The following is a 14,596-nucleotide window of genomic DNA, read 5'->3' as shown; positions in this document are numbered from 1 at the left end:
CACACACACACACACAGTGATTGACACACCAATGACGCAAGTGACAGCAGCCGTCACAGGTCCCGACTCCCAAAAACTTGACAGCTTCCAACAAATGTGAAAGATAGCACAAAGGAAGACAACTAACTTAGTAGTATAGCAATCAGACAAGCTCCTAGGATGCTCACACTCTACAAAGTGACAAACACCACACACTCCCCCACCCTACAGCTGCATAACACACCTCTCCATGCGGGTACATTAGTGTGACATGCTGTTACCCTTTCAAGTATTCATTCCGTCGGGCCTCATCATGTCCTAGTAATAATTCCATGCTACTGTAATGGGATTGTGTTATTCGCGATCAAATGTGTTAGTCACAGTACACAGAGGCACATGAAAACTGAAATTCATTAATGGCACTGTTTGACGATTGGGTAGACTTCTGGGAGGAGTTCAACCCTGCAGACGCCATTATCAGAACGTATACCAAACAGAAATAGAAGCTATCTGCGTACATATTATATGAGAAAAAGTGCTATTCTTGCCGGTATAAATTATTATTATGCATTAAAACGCTGTATTTATTCCTGTATCCTCTGATGTATCCTCTGTTTTCCCCAGTCTCATCCAAGAGTCTATGTTCTTCTGAAGTACTAACCGTGAAAAAGGATGTGAACGTTGATGAAAGCTAACCCAGTTAAAGACGTACATATACTGCCATATAGTACATGTTGTACCTGTTGTGCTCAGAGCTGCACTTTGGCAATGTGGCAACATCTGCCCTCCTGTTCTAGTGTCATTATTTCCACTGTGGGAATGAGATGTGGATGGACTACTGTGTGACATCATCACTGTAATTAAATACTGGAAGACAACAGGAGCTCTGCTGCAAAAAAATGTGTCCTTTGTCAATATGCAGAAGGACTGTTTAAAATATTGTTATGGAAAATGTGGTGGGTATTGTGTAGCGTTACAGGTTATAAAACAATTTAAATTACTGCACATAATACTGCCCATAGATGCACTGGAAACTTACTGTAACATGTAAAACTTCATGTAGTGTTTATGCCATGTAATGCCAGGTCCTCTTAGCGAATAAAGTATGGTTATGACATGAATCTGGATTTGTCTGAGGGATATGTCAAAGTGCTGAAATAAATGCATGGCATTTACTCTCAAGAATCTTGTCTTTTAATCTTTTTTTTAAGCGTTAATGCTAACAATAGAAATTGCCATAGGTATATCACAATATTAAGAATAATTTCCCAATAAATTATATAAAAAAAATCTGTGTAAACTTACATATAATCATCAAATTGACTTTACATATAATGGCTAATTACAATGTGAATGGATCGTTAACTTGGATACATGAAATACTAGTCCAGTATTTTCCTACATACAGTATGATTTGCATACATTTATAAGACACTAAAGCAAAGAAAATTGTGTATTTAGACTATCATCTTTCAGGTTTGGTCACCTGTCCCCAATGATAAACATGTATTCTTCTTTATTTGTAAGCGTTCATGTGAAAGTGGAACTTGCTATGTCCTCTACTGCTACACAGGGCTGCTTAGCATTGTAGTCAAATGGAAACCAAAGTCTGTTTCTGTTTAATTTCATTACATGAAAATGTTTTCTTTAATAATGAAAATGCTATTTGTAGCATCACTGGTAGCAATTCTACATGAATGAGATAATTTAGTGTGGCTGCCTGGCACTAGAGGTGAGTATAAAAAATACACAGCTTAAATAAACTGCAAACACTGAATTTACTTGAATGAACTCTGCTCCCAAACAACTCTCCCACAGTCAATGCCTAAATGGCTCTACATACCCCCCCCTGGCTCCACCTTTATTGGACTAAACCACTGCATGGGGGTTACCTAATTGGGCTTAATCACTGCGTGGGAATTAGATAAACTAGAAGACATTTCCACTTAAACTTGATCCTAACATAACATAGCGAACATTTGAATGCCAACGATATTTCAAGGTGAGCAACTAATAATACACTATTCCCCCTATGATGAATATTATGCCCCCAACCCTTACCCAACAGTGTCTGGTCACACAGAAAGATGAAAAAACTTCTGGGCCCCCACCTTATTTTTCAGCCCACATTGCCAACTGACCACAATGACACTATTAAAAAAAGAAAGAAAGAAGGAAAATCTAAATTTTGAAAATATCACCATGGTTAGATTTTGCACAGGCAAACATGTGAACAATGGAAAACCTATTTCATTTGACATCTCTTTGATTAAATTAAAAATACACCAACTGATTGATGGCTCCACCCTGTGCCTTAACGAGGCACAGGTGACCTGTTGACAGTAATTGCTGTAGGAAATCTGCGCAATCTGGGCATGGGAAAAGGTATACAGGGAAGCTTTATACACTAATTCTTTTTTTACATATTTTTTTCAAATGAGGTCCAAATGAGGTTTGAAACTTCTTTTGCAAAGGTTACAGCTAGAAATACAATCAGTCAAAATATAGAGGCAATTGGACAAAAAAAGAACAACAAAGACACTTGATTGTTCCCTAAAACCATCTTTTGAGCAGCAATTGTCGCTGTTTTTTGCACCTGGGTGGGGTGCCCATGTGCCACAGAAAGCAATGTATGATGCATGATACCATTGTATGTATATGTATGTTGCCATATGTTATTTAAGAGTGTTCTTGTTTTAAAACCCAGCAACGGGAAACATTAAAAAGTCAAATAGAGATAGTGTTTTCAACCAACTCACAGAGTTACTTAACATGAAGCTAGAGCTGATAAAACCCGGCTTACTTTTAGTTGACAGTCACCTCTGTCATCATGAGGAATGAGAAGCCTGCTTTGCTTATCTCTGGGTTTTTCTGGGAATCAGCAAGAGGACCTGTCACAGCCATCACAAATATTTACTCTGGGGGAAAAAAAAAAAAAGTCTCAGCAATGGCTTAACTTCTTAAGCAAACTTAAGAAGGCAAAATCCATGTGCCAAGTTAGTTTTCTAGAGGAGCAATATGAAACATTTTGACTTGAAACTTTACAAACTAGCATGGGATGTGCATGGCTCAAGACTGGATGGCTCCACAGAGCGTGATAAAAATACATACATACATACATACATACATACATACTTACTGTTCATACACATATGAATACATTGGCCGCAGCCATTTTAATTGAAGGGATACGCCATATCAAGATGGACAAGCTACTCCTCTATGCATGTATACATACAAGATTAAGGAGTATCTCCATTAAAATCCTAATTTCTGTCTTAATTTCCAATCGATTTTTAAGCAGCATGTTTTGCAACAAATTACAGACAACTATGCTACAGGATACTTGGTTAAAATAAAAAAAATACCTTATTTTGTGTAGATGGTAACAGTGCGGGGCTATAAGCCTTAATATAATTTGAACATGTGAGTTTAAAAAAAAAATATTCACCCCGTTCAGAAACATGTTACTTAACATAGGGGTCTATGTGGGTTGATTGTAGACTGTAAAAAATAATGGACAAAGCTTCCGGGTCTGAAAAGTGAAGCCAAAGTGGAATACCTTACACCTGCATTCTATCTAATTCCCGGCAGGTTCAACTCTACTGGCTGCACAAATAACACTTTATACAGTATAGCGTATGGGGAAATTATTCCCATTATTCTCACTTGATTTATTACCTAAATTAACTTTTTCATAATACTTGTATGGCCTCAGTCGCTACTTAAACACCGCATCATGTCAATGTTGTAAATTATCGTCCTATTTATTTTAAAATGGATGATACAGCAGGGGATGCTTTAGGGGCGTGGCTACACACTGACCTGTCAATCAAGACAGCGGCTTAGCAATGCTAGCCATGGCATTGTGTACATTAAAATAGCCGTGGACTTGTTTTGGGATTTTGTCTTTGTTTTCATCTTAAACGTTGACCCTCTCACTGTGTTTTTTTTAGTGGAATGATTTTGCTGCCTAAAAAGGTCTTGTTCAGCATTATGCCAATCAAGCTGTCTAGCTATCACCAGCGTCAGCTAGTAAGGTTTGCAGATTTTCGGTCGTACGTGGAGATGAAATACGCTAGTCCTCGGAGGTCTGTGTCTTCCAGCCGGACTGGTTTTAGAAGGGTTTAAAATCAGCCGCTTTCCCCATTTAGCATTTAGCTTAGCGTCACTGCAACCATCAACATTACTGGCTTGGCCATGACATCCTCCCCAGCTCATCCCTCTCATCCAAATTCATGATTGCAAAAAAACGTCTTACTGATTTATTACGATAATAAACAATCATAGACTTTAGTGGTAGCAGGTTGCTGTAGCCGTTTTGTTTCCATGGTAACAATGAGCTCCACCAATCACAGAGGTCACTGTTACGTTTAGGATTGTTGGTAGTCTAGTGCTCCATGACATCGGGAATAAAACCAGATTAAAACAAGATTGATATAATACGTACTTGTGGCTTCTACAGTTGCATAAAGCTTTGTTTCACAATCCCATAGCTTGTGATCAGTCTACCTTGGTTGGTTTAGACATTATGGCTATTAATCAAAATCCTCATGGAGAAAGTGAACACGATTTTCACTTCCAGAACCACACTTTTGAGCTCTATGATAATAAAATGTAGCGAACGTAGCTCTGGGGCCAGGGATTAGCGGACAGTCAATTAAAGTGGCAGTAAAGTAGCACTGCACTTAAACTTTTTTAACATTGAGCCAGTTATCAGCTCCCTCAATTTGACTTCCTTCTGCTTACTATTCCAAATGGCTGGAGAAGAAAACAGGCATGATGACTGCTGCTTCATTGAGTGTGATTGCACAGATTATACATTTCACAGAGAGGGAAGGGCTTTCTCTGAAAACCCAACACGGTCGTAGGCACAGGGACAGTCAGAAGTAATAATTGTAGAGCAGACAGGAGCTGTCTACTCAAGCTTACATTAAGAGGACAGTATGTCTTTCATGGTCACTGGGCCTTTCACCTGCCTACAATTAAAATGAAAAAGCATCTCATATCACCAAGAGGTAATTTTCTTGCTAAGGGGTTTGCCAGAGAGAGAGCTGGATATACACTGTGGTTTGAAAAGCTTTGCAGCTTTCAAAGGCTTTTCAAGCTTTAAAAAGTAAACTTAGTAGTAGTCAGGCAGCGTAGCTATAAATGCCCTGAAGCTTGTCATACTGTTTTATCTGTCAATAAAACAAAAAATAGAACGTCCAGCAGTAGCATCTCTCTAAATGTTCAACTGAAGGTCACACAGTAAGAATGGGAGAGGAAACACACATAAAATAGAGATAAAAGGACACAAAGAAACTGTGTGTGTGTGTGTGTGTCTGTGAAATAGCTTAGATGAGGATGTTATGTAAATGTTTCATAACAGATTCGATGATGGCGTTCTTGACCGGGCTAATTGCTACATTTGGTGCTCGGTCAAATGCGAAACTTGAGCTCTAAATTATTCCAAGGTTGTCCCACCCAAATAGCCTCACAAAGTATTAGGCTAATGGGAAAGATTGTTTCTTCAAACAAAGGCCTAGTACACTTACAATGTTGGAGCAAAATACTGAAAACGGTTCTAAATAAAGCAGACTTGCCGGTTGGATTATAGGCAATAAAAACTGCACCATGTAAAACAGTGATTAGCATAAAAATGTGCTTTTACTTCTTTTGTTCTTTTGTAACAACTTAATAAAACACACTGTGGCTGAACAAATAGCAAGAACACACAGCAAAATTGTCTGTCTTACAAAGTAATTTCAATTTCTTTCTTTTTTGTCGCACAATTCCAGTGGAATTTTATCCCACCGGCTCCTCAAAATTGTGAATCGTTTAACCACAAAGCGGAATGTAAATGTAAATGTGCTGTATTTATATAGCGCTTTTCCAGTCTTAACAACTGCTCAAAGCGCTTTTACATCTACAGGATACATTCACCATTCACACACATTCATACACTGTGGCCGGGGCTGCCGTACAAGGTGCCACCTGCTCATCAGATAAACATTCACACACATTCACACTTCAGAGTTCAGTGTCTTGCCCAAGGACTCTTCAACAATGACTGCAGGGGCAGGGATCGAACCACCAACCTTCCGATTGGTAGGCAACCGCTCTACCACTGAGCCACAGCCGCCCCTGTGGCTGTCAAATCAGCACACAGAAACACATTCAATCAGTTGAACGGCACCAGCACTTCAGGATCAACACGTTCTCTCCCCCAACTCGTAAAATACTGACACTTAGTAAGTGGCTCTCAGCGCAAAAATCCCCCTCTAGTGTCTGTAGGGGACGCACAGGGTAGAGCAGCTGCCCGACTGCGGTGCTGTAAGGAGACCAGTGTTGGGAAGGGTACGTTGAAAACGTATCTTATTATAGAACACAAGCCCAAAAATGTAATTTGTAACGTATTCTGTTACGTTACTGAATCTGAGTAACGTAGTCTGAATACTTGGATTACTTCCACATTGAAATGCATTTTATGTGCATCATTTTTAATAATATTTGAATTATTAAGTATAGGAGTGCGGCCATCAAATAGCCTCCTGCTTACTAGGCAAGGCAAGGCAGCTTTATTTGTATAGCACATTTCAGCAACAGGGCAATTCAAAGTGCTTTACACAAAATCAGTTAAACAGATAAAACACAAGTACAAACAGTTAAAAATCATAAGCATTAAAAACCAATAAAACACATGAATAGACAGTTAAAAACAAAATAGAAACATTAGGACACATAAAACACAAGAATAAAAGTTACAGTGCAGCATAAGAAATTTAAAGAAATGAGCAGTCATTTAAAGAAAGGCAGCATCAAAAAGAAAGGTCTTCAGCCTTGATTTAAAAGAACTGAGAGTAGCAGCGGATCTGCAGGTTTCTGGGAGTTTATTCCAGATATGAGGAGCATAGAAACTGAAAGCTGCTTCACCCTGTTTAGTTCTCTGTAGAGTAGACTCTGGGGGACAGAAAGTAGACCTGTCCCAGATGACCTGAGAGGTCTGGGGGGGTCATAGTGTATCAGATCAGAAATGTATTTGGACCTAAACCGTTAAGGGATTTATAAACTAGCAAGAGTACTTTGAAATCAATTCTTTGGAGCACAGGAAGCCAGTGTAAAGACTTCAGACTGGAGTGATGTGATCCATCTCTTGGTCTTAGTGAGGACTCGAGCAGCAGCGTTCTGAATCAGCTGCAGCTGTCTGATTGATTTTTTTAAGAGACCTGTAAAGACCCCGTTACAGTAGTCAAGTCTACTGAAGATGAAAGCATGGACCATGTTTTTCCAAGTCCTGTTGACACATGAGTCCTTAAAACCTTGATATATTCTTAAGGTGATAGTAGGCTGACTTTGTAATTGTCTTAATGTGGCTGTTAAAATTCAGGTCTGAGTCCATGACTACACCAAGATTACTAAACAAGCCAATCATGTTGTGTTATTCTGTTCCAACTGGCTGAATGTGTACACGACCAAGCAGATAGATTGTTGGATTTGTAGTCCCGAACTGCATAGCCTACTACAAAAATCTAAGAGCAGTCTTGCTACCACAAGCTAATTTCATGTTAGCGAGCATGTCAAACCGGCTCTGGGGCTAGTAAATCAGCACATTAGAGAATGTAAAGTTGCATGTCATTTAAGCAAGTAGCAGATACCTAATCCAACTGTAACATAGCAAAGTGACCAGTAAAACTACAGCAGACGACTTGGCTGAAAAAAAAATTACTTTAAGCTTCAGGTTGGAGGTGTAATTTGGATACAGAAAGGAGGTTGGTTGCTGGAAAGCAGAGGTTGCACTGTTTTATTTCATTCTCCCTGTTCTTTTTTTCAAGGTCGCATAACATGGTGCTCTTGGATGCTTTTATATAGACCTTAATGGTCCCCTAATACCATATCTGGAGTCTCTTTTATGTAGACCTTAGTGGTCCCCTGATACCATATCTGGAGTCTCTTTCCCAAATTCAGCCTTGATGCAGAATTACAGCCACTAGAGCCAGTCCCACACTAAGCTTTCCTTAGTATGTGTCATTTCTGAGTCTGTAGCTTTAGAGGAGGAAATGCCCAATTTACTCCTGTTTAGGTAAAGTTTGATCAAACTACAGTGACCACAATTCTATGAATTGATGATCCTATTCCATAAAATTCAAATTTCAGCACTTCAATAAAGCAAGTTTTCATTCAAGGCTTCACAAAAGAAACACAGTGCCAAGGAAACAAGTGTGACTATGTGAGTCATGCCATGCCCAGAGGAGCTCAGTGTAAAGGTTATCTGGCTTGTCCTACAGAGAATGTATCAGGATCAGCTGCTCTGAGGTGTTGTGGTGCGGCTGGCTGCTCCTGTATGATGGTAAACAACAATGGGCAGTATGGTCATGGCTCTGAGGAAGCAGTGCTGGAATGGAGCCTGAGTAAAATGTCAGCACATCAGTCACATCGCAGAGTTCATCAGCAGGTCAGGCTTTGAGAGCTCTTCCAGTTTGGGTTTTAACTTCAGTCTGTTTGGCTGTAAAGGGAAACTCTATCAAAGCGGACATTCAAGTTATTGTTATTAAGATGGAAATTCTCTTAAACTGTCTATATAAGAAATGATATTAGAAGGTTGATATAGGGAGATGGAAAGTAGATGGACAGAAAGTAGGCGCTCTAATTACATTGGATGAGAAAAAGTCATAAGAAGATCCAGTATCAGGGCTTACCCACTCCCACCACGGTCCTTCCAGTTCTACCACTGCCAACCGATAATCATCACATCAAAACTAACAACACGCCATACCATGGCTCTGTTCCATTTATAGATCCACCTCCGCATGCAAGCAAAAACATCACATCCCACATCCACCAGCCAGCCCAACTTCTTCCTTGGATTCCCACGCAGTCTCCTTAGCTGTCATGAGCCAATTACAGCTGTCTGGTTCCAGGATGCATGGATTTTGGATTTTTTGAAACAAATTCGATGAAATACTGAAGTGCTCTCTTGAACATGTTGTGTGGCACGCATCTCTGCTGTACTCTATTTCTCCCTGTTAACAAGCCATCTGAGAAGAAACCAACAATATTCTGTGGTTATTACAAAGCATGAAGGCTGTGAAGGGAAAAATGTAATCTCTGTAATTGAACCCCCGGTGTTAACTGACATCTGTGTACTGCATTCAACTGTGACCATGCCCATAATGTGGGGCTGTGTCTGCTGTGACATTGTAGATAACTTGGCTTTGTGAAATGTAGATTCTTCCATTTTTTAAATGGTCCAGTGAAATCCAACCTACTTTTAATTTGCACATCTCTGCAGGACACTTTTGTTTATTTATTTTTTATTATTTAGCTCCTCATTATGTGACAAAAGCCTCCAGCATTCACAGCCCCCCCCGGTGTCTAGATGATATTGGAAGTGCTGTTTGGGGGAGAACATCATTAGTTCTGTTAAATTTGTGTCAAAGTTTAGGAAAAGATAATTGGTGGCGATATAGTTAATGTTGGTGGGTGGACAAAAAAATGTGTTGGCTTCTGCTGCAGCTAAACATGACTCTGCATACAGAAAATACTGGAAGAGAATGTGCTGAACTGTATCCCCAAAAGTTGTAAAGAAAAATGCTGATGGCTACAAAAAACATTCAACAGCTTCTGTTAAATGTTCAGCTTTCATGGTGCAGTTTTAAAGAAATAAAAAAACAACAACTTGAAAATGACACAAAATAAGAACATTATAAAACAGGAGATGCTCTAAAGTGGTCCAGCACAGGTGTAACTAATAACGCTGATTGCGGCTCCACTCCATTGGGCGTGTCACCCATGCATGCTGGATCACATGGTTGGCTCACTGGCGCACCTGAATTGAAACATTGTTAATGTTATTAATTACATCTGCGCGATTTCTACAACCAAAATTCAAAATATCTGCTTCATCTTTTGACAGGATTACTGGCTCAACAGCTGCTCTGGGCAATTGTGACCTCAACAGCTGTGTGAGGGTTGGCACTGTCCTAGGATCAGATTGAGTTGCTCTTCTCTATAGAGAGGGATATTTTAGGCATAACATGACTTACATGAAACAAAGTGTGGCCATGGAATTTTGAAGGTAACCTTGTAAGACTTTGATGGGTTGACTTCCATGGTTCAAAAGCCACTTCTTTTGGGAATGGCAAGTTGCACTCACCTACTACACATAGTGTACTGCTGAACAAACTCCTGGTAAAATGTCAAGGATGGTACCAAGCTGTTGTGTTTTCCTTTTCTATCAGTAGCCTAAATTTATTTTAAGGCGCTTTCATCAGCGGAAATAAATCATCAATGAGTAACATGACAGATATTCAGATCTTAATATATTTTTTCATTACTAATGACCCATTTTCCTGACAGCATTTTCCTGGTCTGCCTTTGTAGCTCACATATTTTGGGAAGTGTTAGGGGTCACCTAATTAATTAAAATGGATACTTAAGCAACAGTTGCATTTCATACACATCCCTTAAATTGCATCACTTTTACAGCAAAAAAAAACAAAACATTTTGAGGACATTGCAACATTAAGGCTCACCCTTTAATCGGCTCACTGCATGCGTTTTCATACTGTACATTGTCACTGTACTTGACCCACGCTTCCATCTAGTGTTGAGTTTATCAAATTACATTACATCACAGCCTTTAAACTGTAATCATGATTAAAAAATATTCCAAGACTGCCATTGATTTAAATGGTTTAAAGAATTATAAGTGCATGTTGGGAAATATTATATTGTGTAATTATTCAAACGTTTTTAATAAAATGTACCCACAAATTAGGTTTTTACGTTTGGACTACTGCGCGTGCGCAAACCAGGGGGCGTGTTTGTTTTATATGACAAAATGTTTTGTTTTCCAACCCGATGAAATGGGTCAGCTGAGATGAGTTAACACGGACTAACGACGGTAAACTCTTTTTAGGTAAAAGACTAAACAACTGTCTGCATATATACTCAATGCATGCATTGTTTCAATTGGTATCACTTATATGTCGCAGCCATTAGTTGATAGGCGGGCCAACATGCTAACGTTACACAACACACATAGCCTAGCTAGCTGCTAACTGACGTTAGCTTTAGGTTAGGAGAAAACGGTACCTCTTATTGCCACTCGGGTTGCTGTAACCAAATGACCTGTCGTCAGTCCAGTCGTTACAGGCGAATTAAACTATATTCCTACAAGAGTTAGTAATGTAATGGAGCTTTTTTGTCGCACATAATGTTTTAAGATAAGCTAACATAATGCTAGCCGTGGTTTGGGGTTTCTAGCTATCTTTGGTGGCTAACGTTAATGCAAATAAAATGTTGCCTTTAACGTGTAGCCTGTACAATTAATGTCAACCATAACGTTATTATTAAAGTATTTTAATAACGTTAATAAACGAGAATAATTCGTCCGAAGCACTGCAGTGCTATTAAAGATTACTATCTTTCTAATATATCCTGAATATTCTTACATTACCGTTATCATCTCAGTAACTAGCGTTAACTAGCTAGTTAGCAAGCTAATATTGTCAGATTACCACAACTAGCTAGAGGTGTAAGCAGCAGTGACGTAACGTACAGTCTTGATAGCGTTGCTATCATCATACAGTGGAAAAGTAGCTAGGTTACTTCCATCTCCACCATCAATGTATGCAGAAAAGCAAAGCCCTGAATTACCGACTTATAGGCTAATTATGTACAACATATTATAAAGACGATTTTTTTAATCATTAGACCCTGACATGGACTTATCATATTAATTTGGTTGTATTCCATCAGAAAAGCCTACAGTATTTGAGCAATTGAACACTAGCACACACATTATTCTGACTCAAACACTGAATACTTACACCTTTTTGGTCCCCCTTTTGTATCACTTTAAACTGAGTTTATTTATTAACAAGACATCTAATAATACTACTACTATTAATAATAATAATAATATTAACAACTAAATTTGGGTCAACAACAGATTTGTTAATAACATGTAGTGAAACAAGTAGAGATGGTCCAATATCATTTTTTGCTTCCCTATACTGTTTCTAATAATGGAACTTGTGTATCGGCAGATACCGAGTACTGATCCGATACATGTGTGACATACATTTTATTATGTTTTAACAACTCTATACTACTATCCCAGTATGGGTGTGATTTGATGTGATTTCTTGTCGGCCTGGCTCAGGGTTAAACTCTTTGTGAAACATGAACAAACACAGACAGTGAACGCTGAAGAACTTTCTTTAATTATCCAGTTTGAGAGTAATTCTTAATGGAAAAACAACATAAATTAACTACTTTAACGTAGATTTTCTTTAGGGCTTCATTATGTGGTATCGGATCGGTGCACAAACTCCAGTACTTCCCGATACCAATACCAGCGTTTTAGGCGGTATCGAAGGCGATATTATCGGAACATCTCTAGAAACGTATACCTATACTAGAAAAGTATACGGTTTTTAAAAAGTACATTCTCCGGCTTTAAACATCTCTGGCTGGAGTTTTCTATGTCACCTCTGGTAGTTGGTTTCATTTCATTAAACAAAGGTATGCAACTGCATTTGCATTGGCTTGGAACATCCTGGAAATAGGTAATCCATTGCTGTAAAAGCCGTTAGTTTGTCAAGGTTATGTCACCATTGCTGACTTGAAATTAAAAATGAAAGCCAATCTCAAGAAGGTTTCTAGTTTTTACATAGTTTTATGCTGGAGTGAAATTAAGGTAGGATAAACTGTCAAATACTTAACGTTTTATACACTTTGAAAGTGTTGTAACAATCAGGGTGTCCATACAAATATGCCGGTTCCTTAAAGAGAGATGGTATCATGCTGAAAGAAATGTTATGTGTGGGTAATTTGGAGCGTCCTGTAGCAAGACTAAATGATAACTGCAGGCCCCCAGGTAGTCCACTACTATTCAGAAAAAATCCAGGGTTTTGTTTCCTGATCATGCAGTTTGTTTAGTGTATAAAGCCTTATTGTGCAAACAACTGGTAAATTGAGACGTCAGATGATATGGTGTAGTGAAAAGTGTTGTCTTTCCCTAAAGTGGAGTAAATTATAAGCCTGTCAAGTGCCTCTACATAGCTCGGACCCACTGCTGCTTGTAAATTGCTCTCTGCACATTTGGGTTAAGTCAGTCATTGTAAATCATTCTAGCTAGGATCGTTAGTGCCCAAGGTATAGTATAGCTTTTCATTTGAGTGATGAGGTCGTAAAAACCCAACTTTTGTTTCCTCTACTTTTATCTATTAATGATCAGTTAGCCTACCTTTTATGAAGGAAAAGAAAAGTCAAGTCTTGTACAGTCTTCTCTGTGTTGGCTTTTAACTTATAGTGAGCTTGTACCAGCCTATAACAAGACAACGCCATGGGGAATACCAACAGTGAGAGGGCTGCCATGGGACAGGGGGAGAAGGCTCAGCGGAGGGACAGCCGAGGTACCAAGGATGGAGGAGGGCCAAAAATCCTGATGGACAGCCCCGAGGACGCAGATATTTTTCACGGTGATGATATGAAAGTAAGTCGTGTGGTTGGCTCAGAGCTTATCTGTTGCCAGCATGGTCATGCCCATTTTACATTAGGTTTATTAATGCTGGTTTTTTGATGGGTATTTTTTTATTTTTAGGCACCTTTAGGGAAAGAAGAGTTTCTTAAATGGCAGCAAGACTTAGAAGCAGATGACAAAGGGCCGACTCTAGACCGCCCCACAGTCTTTCGCTGGACTGGAGATGGCAAAGAGGTCTACCTCTCTGGATCCTTCAACAACTGGGCCAACAAGATTCCCCTTATTAGAAGGTGAGGGAGCGTCCTAAACTCTAAGTATTAGTGTGTGTGTTTTCAGTGTATGAAATGTTCTAATTCTTTACTCATTACTAGTTTACTGATGGGAAAATATTGTCATTTAAGCTAATACAACTTAAATACAGCTGTTGTGAGTGATTTTCACAAAACAACAGGATGTTTTTTGAAAGAAACAGGTGAATTGACCGAATGTCACTACATCTCTGAGTGCCTGGGAGTAAGAATGATTTTCTAGACCCAGTTTAATGACTTGTTCATTTTGTGCCCTCACTAAATAGAGGGCATCCACATTATTAATGAGGTGGAAGTGCAGTGTTAACTTACTGATGTGCCAAATGTTCCCTTTTGTCATCTGTGTCAAAGTCAGAACACCTTTGTGGCCATTGTTGATCTACCTGAAGGGGAGCATCAGTACAAATTTTATGTGGATGGCCAGTGGACCCACGACCCAGCTGAGGTCAGCATTACATAATGAATCATCATGAATGGCGTAACCATGGTTGTAGTAACCAGTAGTATATAACTGCAAGTGTAGATTGTGAATTCTGGATGCAAGCGATAATCTGAGGGAGACTATATTTATTATACTGTGTAAATAAAACAAGCATTATTCTGTTTATCTTAAATACAGCAACACGTGAATTAAATGTGTCCTGTACACTTGGCAAATTATGCAGTGAGAGACATTTTTAATGGACAGTTGAAGGTCAGGATTGCATAACTCTTGTTTGCCAGTAATTTGCCTTTAAAATGCTTTTCAATGCAAACAGTGATTGGACATTTATTCTAGGAATTATATTGGGTCTAGCTGGATTATACATCAGTGTTTCAGTTGTGAATTTGATTGCCT

At 39.0% G+C, this 14,596-nt stretch overlaps 1 protein-coding gene across 3 annotated transcripts in view; it reads left to right on the top strand.

The window, feature by feature from the left end:
• Positions 1-10,744: 10,744 nt before the first annotated feature.
• prkab1a (protein kinase, AMP-activated, beta 1 non-catalytic subunit, a) overlaps positions 10,745-14,596 on the top strand; it is a 7,361-nt gene continuing 3,509 nt past the window's right edge. Inside the window, exons 1-4 of one of the 3 annotated variants that reach the window (XM_032539346.1) lie at positions 10,745-10,879; positions 13,280-13,462; positions 13,571-13,740; positions 14,110-14,203. In XM_032539346.1, coding sequence (XP_032395237.1) covers positions 13,313-13,462; positions 13,571-13,740; positions 14,110-14,203 — 414 coding nt within the window. In that variant the 5' untranslated portion in view covers positions 10,745-10,879; positions 13,280-13,312. Of the gene's footprint in view, positions 10,880-13,250; positions 13,463-13,570; positions 13,741-14,109; positions 14,204-14,596 lie in introns of all 3 variants that reach the window. The other 2 variants (XM_032539347.1, XM_032539348.1) reach the window with 2 other exon arrangements.

This window comes from Etheostoma spectabile, chromosome 16, assembly GCF_008692095.1.
Source record: "Etheostoma spectabile isolate EspeVRDwgs_2016 chromosome 16, UIUC_Espe_1.0, whole genome shotgun sequence".
Taxonomy (NCBI): Eukaryota; Metazoa; Chordata; class Actinopteri; order Perciformes; family Percidae; genus Etheostoma; species Etheostoma spectabile.
The sequence above is the reverse complement of the archived record's forward strand: the minus strand, read 5'-3'. Positions and strand labels throughout refer to the sequence as shown.